Raw genomic sequence first — 21,601 nt, 5'->3', positions numbered from 1 at the left:
ACCTGACCTACATGGGCAGCTGCAAGAACAAAGGATTCTGACACCAAGAAGTTTGCAAGGACCAACCACACTCCCTCCCTTTTAGTATAAATGAAGCCCGAATTCTAATTTGGGTGCGATGGCTCTTTGGGACACTAGTCTGCCATCTTTTCCATCTGCTGGCTTTGCAAACAGAGTCACTATTCCTTGCCCCAACAACTCCTCTCTCAATTGATTGGCCTGTCATGTCATGAGCAGTACAAGCCTGGACTCGGTAACATTACCACCTGTGTGACCCATTCAAGTAACTTAACCTCTCTGAGCTTGGTCTCCTCAATCATAAAAAAGGACGAAAAACAGCCTTTATCTCAAAGAACTGATGTAAACAGTAAGTGAGACAATGCATGTCACGAGGTCAACAGAGTGCCCAGCACATGACAGAGACCCCGAAGCAACTTAGCTGTTGTGAATTACAGCACCGCTACTGCAGGACAGGCAAAAAGACACGCGCTAGCAGGCACTGTTGGTCGACTTCTCTGTGGTCTTTTCCCATCTCAGCGGAGCCAAGACCACATTATTCTGTCCCATGTTTCTAACAAATTGAGCTGACTTCACCCTTTAAACTTCACTGCTCAAGTATGTGAAATTTCTCATTTCAAAACAGATGACCGGGTGATTACAAGCACAAAGCTCTGGGAACTGGGACATGGACTCCAACGATGCAGCAGAGAGAAACACAGACCCCCATCTCCCTCTTGTCCCAAGATCAAGAGGTGAATGTGGGCTTGATTTATAGCTGGAAGATCCTGGAGACAGTCATGGGCCTCTCCTTTGACTCTTATTTCACTTTGGGGTCTCAAAAATCATCAGCACTCCAGAGGTATCATGCCAGGGTATCTGTTTAACTCTGTAGTTATTTCAAGATTAAGAGGAAAGGTTAAAACCTCCATTTCTCAGGAGATTTTTTATTAGGACCTGGGGATTCTGGAAGGGATGTGATGATTTTCCAAGGCATGCACAGAATCAGGATTTGTTGTCATATCAGGTGGGGTTGCACTAGCCTTGAGCCCTCACAGATGTTTCTACAAGCTGTGTTGTTCTTTGTTTCTAGACCACAGGTAAGCTGCCTCCTGGCCCAGATGACTCATTTCTACTGATCATACAACAAGGTCTGCTGGCAGACTAATGGTTAATTTTATGTGTCAACTTGGCTAGGCTGTGAGACCTAGACACTTGGGCAAACATTAGCCTAGATACTGCTGTGAAGGTACTTTTTAGAGGCGATTGACATTTAAATCAGTAAACTTTGAGTAAAGCAGATTGCTCTCCAGAATATGGGTGGGCCGCATCTAATCAGTTGAAGGCCGAAAGAGGAAAAAAGACAGATGTTCCCAGGGAAGAGGAAATTCTGCTTCCATGCTGTGTTTGGACTTGAGATGCAACATCCTATCTTCCTCTGGAGAACCCTAATACACAGATGGACTCTGACCCAGTTAGCAGATATCTAGCTATTGTGCTCAAGAGTAAGAAACAGCATTATATCATCATAATAATGTTCTAAGTAGGATAAAAGAGTAGGAAGGCAAATAGATGCATAATTCCAAAAAGCCCAAAAGGAACAACCATTCTATATGTGCCAAACACTTTAGAAACACTATCTCCTTTCTTTCTCACTAAACACCTAAGAGGCAGGCTACCACTCAACAGGTGGGAAACACGCTCAGAAAAGGAAGCAAATTTGCCAAGGTCCACAGCTGGCAAGCAAGGAATATGAAGTCAGGTCTTCTGACCACGAGTCTAAAGTTTCCTCCATCACACCACGGCTCCAGAGCAGCATAATGAGAGGATCATGAGTTGCCAACAAAACTTAAATTTCTTATCCTGATCTGAGTACAGGCACATATGGTCTATTATTATTATTTTTATTTTTTTTAATTTTTTTTGAGTCTTTCAACATGGGCTTACTGTCTCAGGGCCAGAATACTCCCAACCTCATCCAAATGTTTCTTTTCATCTTCACCTCAACTCGAACTTGGTATCCTCCAACCTTGCTATCATAAATCTGTTGAACCACTCTGTAGCTGCTGGCCCTTGAAAAAGAGCTGGAAAGGGTGTTGTCAGTGATCTATATGCTTAAGAAAAAGATAAATATGACTGGGTTTTCTATATGAGAGCTATGCAAAGGCTTAATAGGAAAAATAGAGGACCTTCAGGTCTACCTGTGACATAGTTCTCTTCATTCAAGGGACATTTGCAAAGCACTCAGTAGTGAAAAAGGAGCCTGCAGACTCTATGAGAGAGGGTGTCCGGAGAGAAGCAGAAAATACCCAGCTAGAGAAAAGCAACAAAGGCACCAAGATCACACTGAAATTCCTGCACACAAAGGGAAAGACATAGCAGAATAGCAGCCATCTTTTTTCTCTCCTCCATGGGCTTAAAAAACAATGAAGTAAACGATTACCCTCTTGGGTCTTCATTTTTCTTATCAGTAAAATGAAAATATCCTATAAAGTTTAAGGGCTATGTAAGGTACCTGGCACACAGAAGGTGTGTGATACATGTTAGCCCCTATTCTCTGTCATCCATCAAGAGCTACAGAGTTGGAATATGCCCTTCCTGGATATGTAAGCACCCTTTGGTAAATGTGAGTGAGCTCACGGTCCCTCCTGATGAGGACCTATAAGGATCAAAAGTGAGATCCCAAAAGAAGGGGTACCAAATGGTCAGCCTGAGAACAAATCTGGTCAATCAGATACCCCAGAGCAAAGCCTGGGACAGAGAAGACACTTGTTAAATATTTGTTGATTTTCAGTACTTCAAATGCAGAGTCTCTCTGCAGCGTGGATTAATGGACCTAAGGCAGAATTTCCCTTGGTTGAACACCTGGGGCTGATCTGAGGCAGGCCAAAGCGGCTGTGTGTTCTGTTGATGATGGCTACCAATGAAGAGCCCTGTGAAGGGCAGGAAGTCTGTTCCAACAAGAGAGCAGATGGTCCAGATGGTGCGAAGCAGAGGAAGGACAGCCTTGCTAAACATGATTCATTGCGGCAGGTTTCTCTACCCCAGCGCAGTGGATGCAGGCTGCAGCGTTTAGGGGGATTCTTATTTCCCACGTGAACGTCAGTTACAGCCTCATTTCAAACCCCGCTCACTATAAGGAGAGTCTCCCTAGGGTTTGGGAACAAGCAAGGGTAGGAGGGAATGACATATAGTGAGTACTTTTACCCCGCACCAGGCTCTGAACTAGGCACTATATGTACGTCATATCCCATTTAATCCCGGCAGCAGCATCGTTATTGTGAGGAGGGTTTGGAAGGGCCAGCAGCAGCGTGCACGTGTCACCTCATTCAATCAGTCACTGCAGCTCCAGGCTTTATTATTCTCATTTGCAGATGAGGGAAGCCTGCTTCCCAGAAGAAGAAAGTGAGAACAGAAAAGGCTCCCTCAGGGGTCTGTGTTATGGTCAGACCAACACCCCGAGCCCACATTTTGCCTCTCAATGGGAACGTTTATCACCACCTGCCTTGCGTTAGAATTAGGTGTTGGGCACAGGGCAGCCTCCCCTACTGGGCCCGGTGCTTCTCCAGGGCAAGAATTGGGAGGCTGTGGGACTGGGGTTTTCCTAAAGCCCTGGGGATTACGCTCCAGAGGCTGCCACGTACTCTGCTGGAACAGCCAGGCAGCCCTGGTCCGGGGGTGGCCCGGAGACCTGAGACAATCTAAGGGCAGTGGGTGGTGCCGAGGACAGACGTCAACTATTCCCAGCCAGTATCGGCACAGGCCGGAGCCTGGGAGTTGGCCTTGACTCTCTGGTGCCTCCACGCCCCTTGTCCAACGGGCCTCAGGTCAGGCGGAGTTTAATGTAAGGAGTCTCTCTAACTCCGTGTGCCCGTTCCCGGGGCCTCGGCTTTACCCGGAGCTGTGTCACCCCTCCCTGGACTCTGAGAGCTGACCTGAGCTCCCCCGCTCCCGTCTTGAATCTCCATCCAACCCAGCCCAGGCACCATTCTTATAAAACTATATGCCGCACACCCGCACGTCTTCATGCCCTTGCTCTTGACCTAGGCCTCTTGTTTCTCCTTCAAGGCCCAGCTCACAGGTCCTGAAGATGCTGTAGCCGCTGCCGGTGGTGGATACTGTGGTAGTGCTGAGTGCTCTGTCCATGCAGCCAGGCTCTGGGCCAAGCTCACAGGCGTGAGCTCACGGAAGCCACACAGCAGCTCTGAGATGGGCACAGGGAACGTGCTCCAGGACACACAGCCCAGAGCAGGGCAGCCAGATTGGACTTCCCATGCCCCCACCTCACAGTAGGCCCTTTATCTCCCCGCCGTTGTCCCCACAGAAGGCACTGCTTCCTACCGTCTCTGGAGCTCCCTCCTCTTACACTGACCTATTACCTCCCCGTTCTGTGAGCGTCCTTGTGCTGTCAGGACCTCGGGCTCTTGGGGCTTGTTAATTTCCTTTGGTCTTACTGTGTTTAGCACAGTCTCCAGTACACAATTCGGCAGGCGGACTCTCAACCACTGCGCCACCAGGGAAGCCCAGTAAACACTTTTTAAATGGAATTTTACTGCCTTTTGCCTGGAGCCTCCCGAGAAGGCAGGCCAAAGGAAGGGTTTCCAGTCTCCCACTCCAGGACAGCCTGTGTGTTGGAGGATGTCACTGAGGATGGGTGAGCAGGCAGTGAGCATCCCCTTCAGGGGCCACTTCAGAAGGGTCTGAGGTATGGTCTTCTTCTCCCAAAGCACTCACTTTAGTTCCCTTCTCCCCTTCTTTCCCTGAAGATGCTGTGGGTGGGGTGGAGTTGGAAGAGATTCAAATCTCGAAGCAAGCTTGGAAAACTCCCAAGAAGTCAGGGCCTAAGCCCCGTTTCCTGAGAAGACAAGACGCCCCTTTTTTTTCTCTCTTCCCCACAAATTACTAAGCCAACATTTGCTATTACGAGTAACGGTCTGGGCTGCCCATGTCAAAGCTGGACCACACTTCATTTCTCCAGGGGGCTGTTCTCCAGGAAACCTTTCCGGGATCCTGCTCTCTGCCTGCTCAGGCTAACTCACCAACAGTGAGTGGCGCGAGCAGGCTTGGGGAGGCTGGAGAATTTCTCTGCTTTCAGCATGCCGTTAGCTCAACTGTTCTTTCTCCTCTGATAAAACCGCCTGCCCAGCTGCCGATAAGGGCTGAGCGATTTCCCAAACTCAGTAAATCAAGGGAGCCTGCGATGCAGGGAAGAAGACGTGTACGAGTGATGCTGTCCCAGCCACTGGGGACAACCGATACTGGTAACCAGAGCCATCAATCAGCTGAACCGCCCATGTCAGATGACATCACAGCCGTGTGGGGGGAAGCCGGCACTTGTTCAGCGACACTCGGGGAAATGAATCCTGCCCCCTGCCCGACCCCCTGTGCTCACTCACACTCCACCCAGAGAGCTGCTGAGGGAAACGCAGGTCATGGGGTTTCCCTGCGATATTTAACACCAAGGAAAATATGAGACAGGGTGAACTATTTCTAGTGTCTGTGAATTCATACCCCGCTAAGATATGTATGAATCACCAGGGTATGTGAGGAAACACCAAGGGAAGCAGAGAGGAATGGAAAGGCTGATAAACTGGGACCTGGTTCAGCCCCACCACAAAACTACTGGGTTACCCTGGACCTGTGGTTTCATGCTGGAGTACCACTGTATTTTTGAAAGTGTGTGTGTGTGTGTGTGTGTGTGTGTGTGTAAGAGGAACACAGTGCATTAGGGACAAGTGGTTTGCCCAAGGCCCTAAAGATCTGTCTGCCTAGAGAGCTGAGTCTCTACCTTTCCATGATGGTTCCACCTTCCAAACATCCCTGAGACCCGCCCAGTGGCCGACGGGAAACCGGGAATTCCCAAGCCTTCCAAGAGCCTCACAAGCCAAGATCATTTCAGGGGGATCAACCTGGAGAAACAAGCGCCCATCTTTTTCAAATCCCAGAGATGCCCACCACACCCGGCTGGACCCTGCCATGACTGTGCCTTTCAGGACAGCCTTGCCTAAAATCATTTATCTTGGCTGCATTTTGGCCGAAAGGAGTATTTTGGCTTCCTCTCCTATCAGTTTGCCAGGAACAACAGCCTGTCAAGGTTGTTTCAGATCTGGCCTGGGAAGACCATGAGAAACATTCACCAGGTAAGAAAGAGCCTTTCGTGCTATCACTACCGCCTTGTGGACTCACGGTGCTGCCTGCTGTGTTCTGCGCTGACTTGAGAAATGCTTCCCTCATTTGTCCCATGATGGTCACTGGAGGAAAGAAGAGAGAAACAGGGCACCTCTACCTCCACCCACCACTCCCATGGTGTGTGGCCCTGGTCCTCTGTCTCTTTTACGTGCACTGTCAATGTCCAGCTCACTGGGCTAGAGGGAGTCACAGGTCTGGAATAACTGGTGTACAGGACAGGGCCGAGGAAAGGAAGATCACATAGGCGGGGCATCAAGCTCAAGCAGCCTCAATTTGAGGCACATCTTCGTTCAGAGGCATGTGACTGGTCTTGCTTCGCTGAAAGTCAGCTGCAGCGTTCAGTCAACGAATATGTATTGGCCACTTACTATGGAACAGGCACTGTGCCAGCCATGAAGATAGGGGAGCATCTAAGACAGACTGGTCTTTGACCTTTAAGAGCTGGCAACAGGTATGGGCTCTCTCTCCCCTCATAAAGAATGCACTGAAACAATCGAAGAAAACAGTGTGTATGGACGCTTTGTTTGCTTTTACACACACATATATATTTGTAATGACTCCGATGCAGTGCTATCGGTGCTATTACAAATACATCAAGTACCATGAGAGGCCAGAAGAAAGAATCACCACCTCTGTTTGGATAGGATCAGGGAAGGCTTACTCAAGGAGGTGACCTGGCAGGCAATGATGGGAAAGGCAACACAGGGTGCTGTACATGCAAACGATACACGGAAGCCTGAAACACTCTGTTATGGTTAAATGTTTGTGCTTCTCTCACACCTGCCAATTCCTATGGTGAACCCCCAGCCACCGATGTGATGGTATTAGGAGGTGGGGCCTCTGGGAGGTAACTGGGTTTGATGAGTCACAGGGTGGGGCCCCATAATGGGATTAGTGCCCTTAGAAGAAGAGGAAGACACTCCAGACCTGCTTCTCTCTGCACTGGGAGGACACAGCAAGCCAGCAAGGGGGCTCTCACCAGAACCCAACCATGCTGGTACCTTGATCATGGACTTTCTGCCTCCAAAACCATGAGAAATAAATGTCTGTTGTTTAAGCCACGCAGTCTACGGTATTTTGTTATAGCAGCCTGAGCTAAGACATGCCATGACATATTTATGGAGCTACAAGTAATTCAGCAGGGATGGGTTCCTCAACTTCTGAGGGATGAAGTTTCCCAGCAGGCACATGTGGTATCTGTTGAGTAATCCCTGACACCTAACAGGGAAGAATTTAGCCATCAAAAAGCCAACTCTGAAGACCAGCTTGCTCACAACCCCACGTTCTCTCTTGCACTAGACTTCTGGTCAGGCCACATCTGAAAGATGATCCAACTGCTACAATCTCCATTCTCTCAGCCTTGAATAACAACAGCCCTGAGTCTTAAACCAATGTAAGACTTTGACTCTGAGTCAAAAGCAATCAAAACCACAGCATCACACCCTATATTTGCCACTAGATGGAGCTATGCATCACACCAAAAAAAAAAAAAAAGACCAGAGGCTAAATTGATTTTCTCCAAGTGTTCTGTAAATAGAATCACTGACTTTCACAGCTGGTGGTAGCAAGTTATACAAGCCCAGGGTCCCATGAGGGTTGGCATGAAGGACAGACCATTCACAAAATATTTATTAAATTCCTACTTATGCTAGTCTCAGTTTAGACAAATAATGGGCACTATCTGCCTTCTGGGAGCTCCATGTTTGGTGGAGGAAAGGCACACACACACACACACACACGCGCACGCGCACACGCACACGCACGCACACGCGCACACGCACACATTGTGCATGTTTCTTGTGCATCCCAGACTCTGCCGGGTGTTTTTCAAGTTCTATCTCTAATTCCCAAAGGTTAAAAACTTGCTCCAGTTCATTTGGCAGAGCCAAGATTAAATCTCAAATCTGCTTGCCTTTTAAGACCATATTCTTTCCTCAATACCATCCAGCTCCCTATCGAACACTTCCCATGCAAAGCGAAAGGTTCACACATAAGGTTGGGTGTGAACCAAGACCACCAGAAACACACCAGACAGAGTTAACTGACTGGGGGTGTCCAGGAAGGCATCACAGAGGAGGTGTTTTTTTTGTTTGCTTGTTTGGGTTTTTTTTTGTTTTGTTTTGCTTTTTTAAATCAGTCAGATAAGCTTGAGGGGAAAGAAATTCCAGGGAGAAAGAGGCAGGTCCCGTGGCACAAAGCTTTGCAAATGCAGGAAACAGCCTTTGGTAGCAAAAGGCATGTAGCCTAGGGCACTGGGGAGCTGGGGTGTGTGAGGAGGGATGTGGACAGGGTGGAGGCGGGAGGGCAGCTGAGGGAAAGACCATAAACAGCCTCCCTTGTTCAGTTAAGAAGTTGAGATCTATTCCCACAGGCAATGGGAAGCCATCAATGGCTCTCGGAGAAACTTCTAACGTTAAATTTGAACGGTCATTTTTTTCTTTTCCAGGAAGGGAGGTATATTCATACTTTGGAACATTATACAACTCACTGACTCCTTTGAAAAGAAAAAAAAAAAATCTTTCCGAACATATGGACACTAAGTCTGTCCCTTTAATTTCACTCTATACCATATGGCACCCTGAATTTTTAGATGAGTAGACGGATTGGCTTCACAGATCAAAACTTGGTAAGAGACATCTTCGTCTGTTTCTTTAATTCCTTTTCCACTAACCACAGCCGAAGCCCAATTTATCAATCTAATAAAATGAAGTGGCGAGGTCAGACGATTTCTTGCACAGTACTTAGACACGCCTGGCACATACTAAATGCGATAGAAGGGTTTAATAAATACACACACACACAGACCAAAGGCGTGTGCCATTAGTTCCTTAGCTAAACTCCAAGGAAATCAAGTAACTTCAGCCCTACCTCAGGGAGAACTGAATGATACACACAGGTGCACGTGCAGTCATATCCAAAGGAGACAATGTGCCGGAGACATCAAAAAACAGCTGTTCTACCAAGCTGAGGTCCACTGTCATTTTAAAAACAAAGGCCATACGTTTTCAGAAACTAGAATTTACTTCCACCTCAGTCTTGCTAACTAAACTTGCTGTAAACTCTTACGAGAACTTTCCTCAAAGAGCCTCAATACTGATTTATACATTACTCATACATCGAGGCTGTTTCCACTAGGCCAAACAAACGTCTGGATGAAAACTGTAATCGTTTCATTGTTTCCAAGCGCCGGGACCTTTGAGGTTGATAAGACACCTAAACCCTGTCTGAAAACTGTGTGTCTTTATCAGATACTTGCCATTAATTAGATACAACCTCAAAGAGAAATCTAATTGTAGAAGGTAAAAAACCAAATTAACTGTAGTGCTTTGAGGCTTTGGGAAGTTAAATGACGTGCTTAATGTTACAGAGTTTGCGAGTGGCAGAACGGGATTCAAGCTTGTCCGGTATCTGTCTGTTTTCTTTCCACTACACCAACTGCCTCAGCAATATGACTTATTGGGCAGATTCTGAAGTACAGACTAAATGACCAGTCATTCAATATCTACAACCTTGTCATGTTTATAAAAGGAAAAAGAATTGAGTACAGAGGATATTAAACGGCGTGCCCTGAACTCTGCACATACAGGCAAACCTATACCTTGGCCTCAAAGCAGAAACTCGCGTGTATTTCCAGTGTGGAGTCATGCTAAACTAGCACTCTAGAATGTCACAACTAGAAGGAGTGCTCAATGCCATCTTGGCTGCCTCTCCTCATCGTGTAGGTAAATTTCTACATTAAAAGGAATTGGTGGGGCTGGGGGGGGGGAGTTGGAAACAGACCAGAGTTCTCCAATTTCAGTAATTGGGTGTTTGCTTACATTTCCACACTTTTATCTACACTTGCTAAAAATGTAAGCTTCCCAAAGCAGAGAGTGAAATGTGAACATCTGTGCCTTTTAGCAGGGGTAAAGGCTTTGGTTTGAAGAGCTGAAGAAACTAGGAATGTCTCACTGTCACATCACTAAGGTTCAGTTTACGGTGTTTCAATATCTCCACCTTGTGGAAACTGTCAGTAGTACATAAAAATAAATACATCTTCATTTATTACGAGACTGACCTGACAAGAGAATAAACTTGCTTAAAAAAATATGAAAACCTCAAAATAATCCCGAAGTATTTTGGTAGTATATCACAGTGGGAAGTGATAATGATAACCTTGAGGCCCTGCTGAATACCAACGGTCTTCTAAAGAATAATAAAAGATTAAATTACATGTAATTTTAGTAACAGGTATATGTTACTGTTTCCATGTTCATGTAAAACTAGAGACACAAAATGATGCTCTAAGTTAGCTGGACCATTTGATTTATCAGGCCATTAACTTTCCCAGCCATTTGGATAATAGCAGAAACGCGTTACTCCGTAAGGGTCTGGTGGCTCCTGTCTTTGAAGGTTTCACTATGGGATGGTTCTAAAAGTAACAGGCAAAAAAGCCAAAGCAGCTCTCTATGTCTGAGCTTCTAATTAAATGAAAGAACAGTTCTAGTAGAACTAAGCAAAACAATTTTAAAATAAACTCAAGTAGCTGTGCTATTTCAACACAGCAATCCAATGCTGGGCACGATGGGGCAGTTCGGTGGTTAAGGAACTAGCCCTGGGCTCTGCTTCTTAACTACTTGGGCAAGTTATTTAACCTTCCTGAGCCTCAGTTTACTCCTCCAGAAGATGGGGATTATGACATCACCTATCAAAGGACTGCTGTGAGGACAGAAGAAGATAACATATACATAAAGCACCCGGCACAGTGCTTGGCACATCGTAGGATAATGAGCTATCGTTAAAATTATGAAAACATTGACTCACCCATGGGGTTCTCGATCATTACATTCAGGAAAATGAGTGGCGTGATCAGCATGCCTAATTTTTTTACCTGTAATTTTACCTATTAGGATGTTAGACGGGGGTGGGGAAGGTCCTGAAGGGCTTCTGGGCAAGCCGGGTTAACAGATGAAGAACTCACAGAAAGTGGAGCAAACGGAGGCTCGTTCAGCTTCCACAGTGATCTGGAAGTGTGGCAAAAACAAGAAGCCAAGCCTTGGGCCACACGTGGTCACGGCCCAGCTCAGACATCATCTCATCACTCGCCTCAACTTCGCATGTTACAGGGAGGTTGGGTCTCCTTCACCCATCGAGCCACGTGCTCACCAATTCAGCAACATTTATAAGCTCCCACATGTACAAGGCACTGAGGATTCAGTGGTGAGCAAGCCAGACAAGTCCCTGCATGATGGCGCTTGTTGTTGTAAGCAGGAACAGGCGGGGAAACGATAAAATATAAACCCATCCTCAGGATAATTTTAAACAGCGATAAGCTTCCAAATGAGCCTAAGACACGGTGATGGAAACTAGGCCTGGGGCAGGTCACATAAAGGACTTCAAGTTGAAGGGTCAAGGAGGGCCCCTCCAAAGAGATGCCAGCCGAGCAGCCAGAAGGAACCAGGGGAATAGATCTGGGCAACAGAACCGAGGCAGAGAAACGGTGCAAAGGCCCTGAGGCAGGAAAGAGCTTGATGAGACTGAGGGAAAGAATTACCAGCTGCAGCGGCAGAAGCAAGGGGGAGTACAGGACAATGAGTTCTAAGAGGCAGGTAAGGGCCAGATCCTGCAGGCCAGGTAGGCCAGGCTCAGGAGTCTGGATTCGATCCTAAGCATAAGGTTTGGTTTAAAGGACTGACACAACATGGTTTGTTGTCAAGTGTCACTCTGGCTGCCGGTGGAGCCTGGCTGGAATTGCCCGGCGAGTTACTACCAAGCCCGGACTGCGGCCCAAGTCCTGCGTCTCTTGGCCCAGAAGGCTCCCCTCCAGGGCACACAGCCTTCAAAATGAACAGGACAGGCTTCCCTGGTGGCGCAGTGGTTGAGCGTCTGCCTGCCGATGCAGGGGACGCGGGTTCGTGCCCTGGTCCGGGAAGATCCCACATGCCGCGGAGCGGCTGGGCCCGTGAGCCATGGCCCCTAAGCCTGCGCGTCCGGAGCCTGTGCTCCGCAACGGGAGAGGCCACAGCAGTGAGAGGCCCGTGTACGGCAAAAAAAAAAAAAATGAACAGGACGTGAGGAAGGCAGTTTGCTCTCCCCCAGAGAACTTCAATAAGTCCCGCAGAAGAGAAGGCAGGGGCCACGCCTCCCCTCCTCCGTGAAAAGAGAGGCGGCCCAGGTACTCACCCGCTCGTGATGTCGTCCGCCCGCACGTTCTTGCTCAGAACGTCCCCGTCGCTCATGTAGCCGGGGGCGTCCATGCTGATGCTCTCCAAGTCCATCTCATCTCCTGCCTTGTCCGAGACGTCCCCGTGGCAGACGCTGCTGCCCCTGGAGGCCAGCTGCCTCCGCAGGGGGGCAGAGTACATGTAGCGGCCCGACTCGGTGTTGATGAAGCGGCTGGCGTTGGCTCGGGGCGGGTACCCGTTGCCCATCGAGGGGGCGTCTCCCGCCTGCAGCCGAGGGCTGGACTGGCCGAGCCTCCAGGACAGGGGGGTGGGCCTGCCCGTCAAGCTGAGGATACCGCGTCCGCTGATCTCCGTGGTGACATTGGTGTCAAACGTGGTTTCCAATGTGCTAAAAACATAAAACCGGCTTTGGTTTAGACCCCAATATGCCTAGTAGTCTTTGCAGTTCACATTCTCTTTCATTTTTTTTTTTTTTTAGAATTATGAAATACTTCCCATATACAAAAGAGGATCAAAAAATAAGGTACTGGGCTTCCCTGGTGGTGCAGTGGTTAAGAATCCATCTGCCGGGCTTCCCTGGTGGCGCAATGGTTGAGAGTCCGCCTGCCGATGCAGGGGACACGGGTTCGTGCCCCACTCCGGGAAGATCCCACATGCCGTGGAGCGGCTGGGCCCGTGAGCCATGGCCGCTGAGCCTGCGCTCCGCAACGGGAGAGGCCACAACAGTGAGAGGCCCACGTAACGCAAAAAAAAAAAAAAAAATCCATCTGCCAATGCAGGGGACATGGGTTCAAGCCCTGGTCCAGGAAGAGCCCACATGCCGCGGAGCAACTAAGCCCGTGAGCCACAACTACTGAGCCTGCGCTCTAGAGCCCGCGACCCACAACTCCTGAAGCCCACGCGCTTAGAGCCCGTGCTCTGCAACAAGAGAAGCCACCGCAATGAGAAGCCCATGCACCACAACAAAGAGTAGCCTCCGCTCACTGCAACTAGAGGAGGCCCGCGCACAGCAACACAGACCCAATGCAGCCAAAAATAAAATAAATAAGTTAAAAAAAAAATAAGGTACCAACATATCACCCAGTGTAGCTCTGTTAAAAATGGAGACCAAGCTGCACATCTACGTGACATCCTGAGAAGCCCAGCACAGATTCTTCCCCTAAAACATGGTACAAGATACCCCCTAACAATTACTTTAAATGAACAATCTTAACTTCTGGAATCTTCTTTCCAACCCAGGAAAGGAAGTAGAAAACTCTGGACTGATAACAATGGGGCATAAGGGTAGCTGTGTGCCTATTCATCCTAGGATGCTGCATCTCAGCTCACTTTTCCTAAAGGCAGGATGTACCCATCCACTCCCAAGGTCCTAAGATCCCACTTTCACATCCTCAGCTCTCTCCAGACTGTGAAGGTGGGGAGGGCCCTGATTTTCTAACCCTGTAATAGCTATCCCCTCCCCCGCCCCCGCTAAACACACGCACTTCTGCTTCTCCCACCTTTTGTCCAAAATGACAAACTTTGGGGGCAAAAGGCCAGAAAAGAGTGGTAGATGCCTGGGCTTGAGACCCATGAAACTAGCTGAGTCTGAAACTGCCAGGGGATGGAGCGCGTCCCTGGCCCTCCGAAGACTCTTTTGCAGTCAGTCCACTGTCTTTCCAGCCCTGCAGGTCTCGTTACACCATCAAGATGCAGAGACACGCTGGGGTCTCTTTACTAAGCAGAGACAGCGAGTCTTTCCTGCAGAAGAAAGCATGGAAGATTTCCCTCCTGTCATGATCACCATCCTAGCCCAAGCCAAGAAATCCACGAAACTGCTGTAACCTACATTTAGTCAGTTTCAATGATGATGGTGGAAAGAGGGATGCTTCTTAGCTAATCAAGAGTCGCAGGGTCCAGCACCTGGTTCCATGCCATCACCAGCCACCCCCAGTCGACTTGTCTCTGGGAGAATCAATTTGGTGCCTCATCTGTTTTTGTTTCCCTCTGATCCTGGAAGCAGCCTGCCTGACTTTCCTTATACTGGGAACTCCTAAGGTTCGGGCCCTGGTCTTGTTTAAGAACCCACAGTGCTTAACCCCAATCTGCCAAAGCTGCTGGCCGTGGAGGAGCCCAGCAGTCTCCTTGCTGTATTCATTTATCAAAGAGACTGAAATTGGAGAAGCAGGGGAGACCCCCCGGACCCGGGAGCTCACAGGGGTAACCAGGACTTTACCTCGATCATCAAGGCCAAACACAAAGCATAAAAGTTGGTTCTGCCCAAATCACGAAGGACGTCCCAGGGCTGCACCCTCTTCCCCTTCTTGCTCAACAATGAAAAGAAACTGATAAATGTTTCCAGTGTAATCCTAGAGTTCATCTAACGAAATCATGGTTTAAACATGGTCCTACGTTTTTATAAATATTTCTGTACGTGTTTTATACACGTGCATGACTAACAACGTTACAGAGTGCTTGGGGATCAGAAGACCGGGTAGGAATTCGAGTTATTCACTTTATCACACAGGTCAAACACAGTTCACCTGCTCGTTTCAACAGTATAATATTATATCGTTTTGGAAAAAGCAAGCAAAGGGAAATTTAAATGCAGCTGCTCTGCAACATCCTCTGTGGAATGGATTTAGCAACCTTCTGCTTTGGGGAGGAATCTGTCTCCACGGATTTTTGCTCTTGACACTTCTGCATGCTGTATGGCATTCTTGGTGAATTCCAGCACATTTGGTGATCAAGGTTATTTATTCCGTTATTAACCAAATCACTAGGCTAGTGGCGAGAACACACCGTGGCAGGAACGGCCATGTGAAAACCAAGTTACTAGCTGGTTCAGGAAAGTGACTCACGCTCTAGATACCTGTGTGTAACCTGAGTTCCCCGTAAACTGGACATGGTCTCCTCCAAATTCTGCCGCAGATCAGCGATGTTCTTCACCGTCCGCAGTCGCCGAGCCTCGGGATCTTCCCCTGGAGAGACAAAGGTTAAAGCTATTTTAGTTCTCAGATAGATGGGGAGATTCTTGGGAACAGCAACTGTGCCTGTGACCAAAACCACGTTTCCTGCTCAGGGCCTGGTTCACCACGGGCGCTCGAAAAGGATTTCAGAATGAATGCATGAATGAATAAATGCACAGGTGCCCAAAGGAAGGTGTTAAATCTAAAGAGAGAGAGAGGTCTTTCTTCTCCCTGCAGGTCCCTCCAGCAACAGGTGAAGTCTAGCCGTGGGAAAAGCAAAGTGCCGAGTCTGAGACAAACACGTTTTCACACTGTCTCCAATAAAGCCACGAACACATTAGGTCTGACTCCTGCCCAGGAAGGACCTTTGGTTTTCTCACCCACGGGTGACAGGTGCTGCTGTCTATTGGCCCGACATTACAGATGGTTAATTTGTAGTGGCTAAATGATCTGCACTTATTGATCATGAATATTCCTCCAGAGAGAGGTTTGCCTTTTTCTTTGTTCGATTTGTTATGTCATCTCGAATGCTGGCTCCTTTAACCCGCTGGCTGAGTGGTCACGGGATAGGTGCTGACCCTCTCTCTCCATCCTTCAGATTCCGCGGTCCTAGACGAAGACAGTGACAGTGCTGACCTCAAAGGACTGTTGTAGGGACTAAATGGAGATCCCTGAGCGCAGCACCCACCAAAAGCACTCAACTCACGCCAGCTGGTGCTGCAGAGCGGGGATCATTCGAGAAGATTCAGGCTTCTCTCTGGGGGATAAGGGACTTCTATTCCCTGGGCAACATTTCCCACCAAATACCTGGCCCGGAGAGGTCAAGTTGGCACAAACATCCCAGGAGAAACAGGCTACACACAAGCTAGGAAGCCATGTCCCCTCTCAGGGAAGCCTCGCTTTGGGTTGTCTGGCTATTTTGTTTAGCTTGGGCTGCTTATAGGGGGAGAGGAAAAGCCAAATAACTAAAATACTGATTAAAGGAATCACGTGTCGTTCCCTCAGAGTCATTTCAGGAGGGCTGAGAAGACCACAACCAAGGGTCTTTAAAAGCTGATGATTATTTCAAGTGCTCAGCAATATTTCTAAAGAAATCTCTATATAGAACACAGTACACATGGGCAGCAGCAAGTGGGATATAGAGCAGACACCAAGCAGAACTTCCAGCAACTGTCATTAATAGTGCAACAGGCATTTCTTATAGACATTTCTATAAGAAATGTCATAGAATTAACTTTCCTTCTGAGACAGATGATCTTAGATTATTCTCAGCATGGTGGTGCCTGGAGGCTGGGGAATGGACTAAAGGAATGATTATATGGAGATAACCTGCTATGGCAAACTCTCTACCCTTGAAAATGCCAGTGTTTTCAATTTTCTTCCCACTTCTAACCAACAGAAATTTGGAAGGCATTTTTGTCTTATCTAAAAAGTGGTCAAACCTGCATTTCCCATCCAATTCTTTGAAATACATATATATATATATGTATGTGTTTTTAAGCAAAAGCAGTGATGAATATCTATTTTACCTTCCCCTAACGGCCGTGGAGGAATGTAATTGCATCTATCTCCTGGGCCATCAATTAAATATCTTTTACTGCCAGTCTGACCACATTTTATCTGTGTAAAGGCTGCCAAAAAGGTACTGATCCTTTGGATAGCTCCAGGCCCTGCAGGGAACATTTATTATGAAGCTAAGTCTAGGCACCAGTTTTCAAGTTACCTTCATTAATTAACTTAATCACACACAACAGTATAAAAACTATATTTACAGGCATACCTTGTTTATCGTGCTTCACTTTTTGTGCTTCGTGGGCATTGAAGGTTTGTGGCAACCCTGCGTCAAGCAAGCCCTATCAGTGCCATTTTTCCAACAGCATTTGCTCACTTTGTGTCTTTGTGTCACATTTTGGTAATTCTCCCAAAATTTCAAACCCTCCACCAGCAAAAAAATTATGACTCACTGAAGGCTCAGATGATGGTTAGCCTTTTTTAGCAATAAAGTATTTTTCAGTTATGCATATTGTTTTCTTTTCTCTTTTTAATTAATTTATTTGTGGCTGAGTTGGGTCTTCGTTGCTGCACACGGGCTTTCTCTAGTTGCGGCGAGCGGGGGCTACTCTTGGTTGCCGTGCGTGGGCTTCTCAGTGCAGTGGCTTCTCTTGCTGTGGAGCACAGGCTCTAGAAGCGTGGACTTCAGTAGTTGTGGCACGTGGGTTCAGTAGTTGTGGCTCACGGGCTCTAGAGCGCAGGCTCAGTAGTTGTGGTGCACGGGCTTAGTTGCTCTGTGGCATGTGGGATCTTCCCGGACCAGGGCTCGAACCCGTGTCTCCTGCATTGGCAGGCGGATTCTTAACCACTGCGCCACCACGGAAGTCCTGTACATTGTTTTCTTTAGACATAATGCTACCGCACACTTAACAGGCTACAGTGTAGTGTAGACAGAGCTTTTATATGCACTGGGAAGCCAGAAACTCTGTGTGTCTTGCATTACTGCAATGTTTGCTTTACTGCAGTGGTCTGGAACCAAACCTGCAATATCTCCAAGGTACGCCTGTATTTATCCATGTCTCTATGAATGACACATTTGCCTGTTAACTCTCCTTTAGAAATTCAAAGATCTTTGATGTGGAGTGGTGTCTCACCTTTATTTTTGATAACCCCACACAAATCTATAGATGCTCAAGAAATATTTATTGTCCACAAGATGTTTGGTCAACGTAGGGCTGAAGAAAAAGGATAGCTTTTGCATTCCAACAGGTAAAGGTTTGAATCACAGCACTGCCACTTAATAGCCACTTGACCTCGGGCAAGTCATTTATTCTCTCTAAATGTCATTTGTCAAATGGGGATAAAACCCCTTCCCCCTCAAGGTTAGGAGGATCAGATGAGATGACACATGATATGCCTGGCATAAAATGAGGGCTCGTTGAATCTGAGTGTCCCGTGTCCCTCTGAGGGGTCCCACTAGGAAACATCTGCTCCTCTCGGAACACTACATACACAGATTCCAAGAGCAACGTAGAAACACAAACCAGTAACCCACCTGCCTTGCTCAGGTGATCACGTTCTGAACTGCCAATTCTACCTGCTTGGAAGATGGCCCTAATGTAAGATCTCCCTACCAACCCATAGCCTGAACAAAATAAACACACAGCCGTGCCCTGGTGGAAATGGCTGGGCCCTTAAAGCCCGTATACAGAGAGATTAGAAACTGAATCAACTATTCCATGTCTACCTGTGGCTCTCCTGCATCGACCAAGGGCGGTCCTCCCTCAAACCACTGGCCATGATGGAGAGAACACCATATTCCGACCGAACAGAGCAGAGGTGAGGATATCAGGGTGTTACATGAGGAACATGGATGGAACCGGGGATTTTTACTTGGAAGAGGGAGGCTAAGGGACACGCTGCTATATGGAAAAGAACGGAAATTATCCGTGAGGCTGGATTATATCCAGTGATTTAGAAAGGTAAGGATAAAAGACTCTATTACTACTTAACGCCAATAAAATATGGAAGGGCTGCCTCATGAAGGAATAGACTTTCCGTCACAAGAAGTATTCCAGCAGAGACTGAAAGACAATTCACCAATGAATGATCGAAGGGATTCACGGACTGGATAGTAAGCGGACGTTGTTCCTTCTAACGTTACAATCTGAGATGCAGGGCTCGCGTGTAACGCTATGTAAATGACAGAGCACCATGGGAAAATCCACCTACTTGCGTAAGTAAGGGGAGGAACTTAGCAATTGATCAAATAGTCTCATAAGTGTCCATCCCTAAATACACCCGTTTGTTGTCATTTCAAGGGATCGGCTGTACATAAGCTGAATTCAACCTCATACATACAAGCTACTATGTAGTGTCTCCATAAAATTATTAACCGTACAGCCGCATGTGTTACAGCCGCTCATGTGAGTTCCACTACTTGAATGTAAAGACAAGTCACCCTAAGTCAGATATTTTCCTTAGCAACTAACATCTTCTGACTTTACACCAAAGGGGGCTTGATCAGGCATGACTGGCTGCACAGTTCTGGTCCCCAAACCGACAGCATCTCAGGCTTTCTGAGCTCTCACTTGGTTTACTGTCCTGATGCACAGGAGACATGGGGAGAAAAAGATAAAGGAGTAAAAAGATCACAGGCTGCCATCTGCCCCTGTGAAATTTAACTGTTATGTGGAATGTTTTCCGGCTGCCGCTTTTGCTTTTCAGATGTGAATTTCACTGAGCCCAAATGTCTGCCACGACTGCACACTCCTCCACGAGTCACACATCTGATCCATGCCGGCCTCTGAATCACCGGCCTGGCTCTTTTGATGCGTGCACATACGAACACAATCTGGAATGTGTGTGGAGACCTGAGTAGTAATTAAACTCCACATCCTTCTCCTGAGAGCTGGCCCTTTTCCTGCACTATCCGTGTCCTCATAGGCAGGGGAGCTAAAACCTGGGAGAGAAGGAAACATAAAATCAATCCCAAACCACTAAATGGGGCCCTAAACCACTGTAAGATGGATCATTTACGAATGGCCTGAAACCTCTCTGCCCCATCACAGTGCCCAGGCAGCAGAACCAGAAGAGAAGAGAGAAATCACTCAGATCCTCTGAAATTAATACTCAGAGCTAATGGGCACACGGGTATAAGAGTTGATCATGTGGGCTGCAGACCAACTCCACAGCTGCAATGTGGCTATTAATATGGTGGGGTCATGGATAATTAGTCTAATAAATGGATTTTAAACATGGATTCAATTTTTAACCCAACTCTGGAAGTGGTAAGATATGCGAAGAATAACTCAGCCACTGCTAAATACGTGGTTTACCACTCCCTTCCCCGGTTAGAAGTTGCTGGAACCCAGGGCACAGAGCTGGGAAGGGGGGACAAGGGACAGAGAAGGTGGTAGCTCAGAAGACACTGCAGTAGGAATTCTAATTCTGATGCTACCTTGTTTTCTTTAAATTAAGAATGTGACAGAATAACACTAGTAAATAATTGTGGAATTAACTATATGACAATTGCAGATTTTATGTTTTTATGTGATATAATATCCCTTTAATCATCCTTGTCTGGGTTATATTTAAATAAAATTTAGATTTTTTTTTGTTTTTGGTAAAAGAAGCACGCTGAAATCTTCTTTCCAACTGTTCCGAGGGTGCTCAGAACAATTTTCAATCGGTGCTTCTTAAAGGAAATTTGAAAAAGTCAATACATTTTAGAGTTCCAAGTCTTTTTGTAAGGCAACTCTATCCGAAGAGTGAACAAGGAGATTCAAAGTGAAGTATCCGAGCAGCCCAGAGCCCCTACGTGACTGAAGAGGAGCAAACCTTAAAACAGAACAGGGCTTCCCTGGTGGCGCAGTGGTTGAGAGTCCGCCTGCCGATGCAGGGGACACGGGTTCGTGCCCAGGTCCGGGAAGATCCCACATGCCGCGGAGCGGCTGGGCCCGTGAGCCATGGCCGCTGAGCCAGCGCGTCTGGAGCCTGTGCTCCGCAAAGGGAGAGGCCGCAACAGTGAGAGGCCCGCGTACCGCAAAAAAAAAAAAAAAAAAAAAAAAACAAAAAACAGAATGGCCAACAGGTAAAAGACTTATTTACAATTCTGGGGAGGAGGGAATAGATCATGAGAAAAGGAGAAGAAAGAGAAGGAAGGTAGTAAGACAGACAATCAGTTTGTCTGGCTCATCAATCAAAGCAACAGTGAAGCAACTTCACATCAAGCTGGGTTCGGGACCTTCCAGCAGATGGTTGCACGGGAGGCCTCACCACCAAGAGACACGGAATTTCCAGGCGCCAAACTCACCAGTGAGTTCCTCCAGGGCAGGCTGTCCACTCTTGGTGTAGTGGCTCGGCTCCACGGTCACACCCCCTGAGCTGGACTCGGCAGTAACATTCCCTTCGGTGTCTGTCTGGGACCTTCACACACAAACCAGAGCAGACACACTTGTCACAAGGGATAACTAGCACATCCGGACCACTGTGCCCCGACCACAGCCCCGACTATCCCCTCCTTCGGCAAGAAGCATTAGAACAGAGTGGACCAGCAGACGGACGCTAAATAATTCACTGGTGCACGTGGAGCAAGGTCCTAGAAACAGAGAGAGCCACCGAACTGTAAAAGATGAAATATTCATCACCCAAATGGAGGGTCTGCAATCCTTCACTGAAGAACGCTTCTCTGCATCCCCTTCGGGGAGCTAGGTCTAGCCAGGAAAATGCTGGCGAGTACTGGATGGTTTGGATTGTTTAACATGTGCCGAAGAACCACTTCTAAGTAACCAGCGATGCCAGCAAGCCAAG

At 47.5% G+C, this 21,601-nt stretch overlaps 1 protein-coding gene across 2 annotated transcripts in view; it reads right to left on the bottom strand.

Moving 5' to 3' along the window:
- NAV2 (neuron navigator 2) overlaps positions 1 to 21,601 on the bottom strand; it is a 274,074-nt gene that overhangs the window by 142,228 nt on the left and 110,245 nt on the right. For both annotated transcript variants that reach the window (XM_024764609.1, XM_024764610.1), the window contains exons 7-9: positions 21,105 to 21,217; positions 15,202 to 15,310; positions 12,349 to 12,738 (exon numbers count right to left, since the gene is read on the bottom strand). In XM_024764609.1, coding sequence (XP_024620377.1) covers positions 12,349 to 12,738; positions 15,202 to 15,310; positions 21,105 to 21,217 — 612 coding nt within the window. The remainder of the gene's footprint in view (positions 1 to 12,348; positions 12,739 to 15,201; positions 15,311 to 21,104; positions 21,218 to 21,601) is intronic.

This window comes from Neophocaena asiaeorientalis, unplaced genomic scaffold (genome assembly GCF_003031525.2).
Source record: "Neophocaena asiaeorientalis asiaeorientalis breed wild unplaced genomic scaffold, Neophocaena_asiaeorientalis_V1.1 scaffold230, whole genome shotgun sequence".
Lineage (NCBI taxonomy): Eukaryota > Metazoa > Chordata > Mammalia > Artiodactyla > Phocoenidae > Neophocaena > Neophocaena asiaeorientalis.
This window is presented reverse-complemented; position numbering and strand designations above follow the sequence as displayed.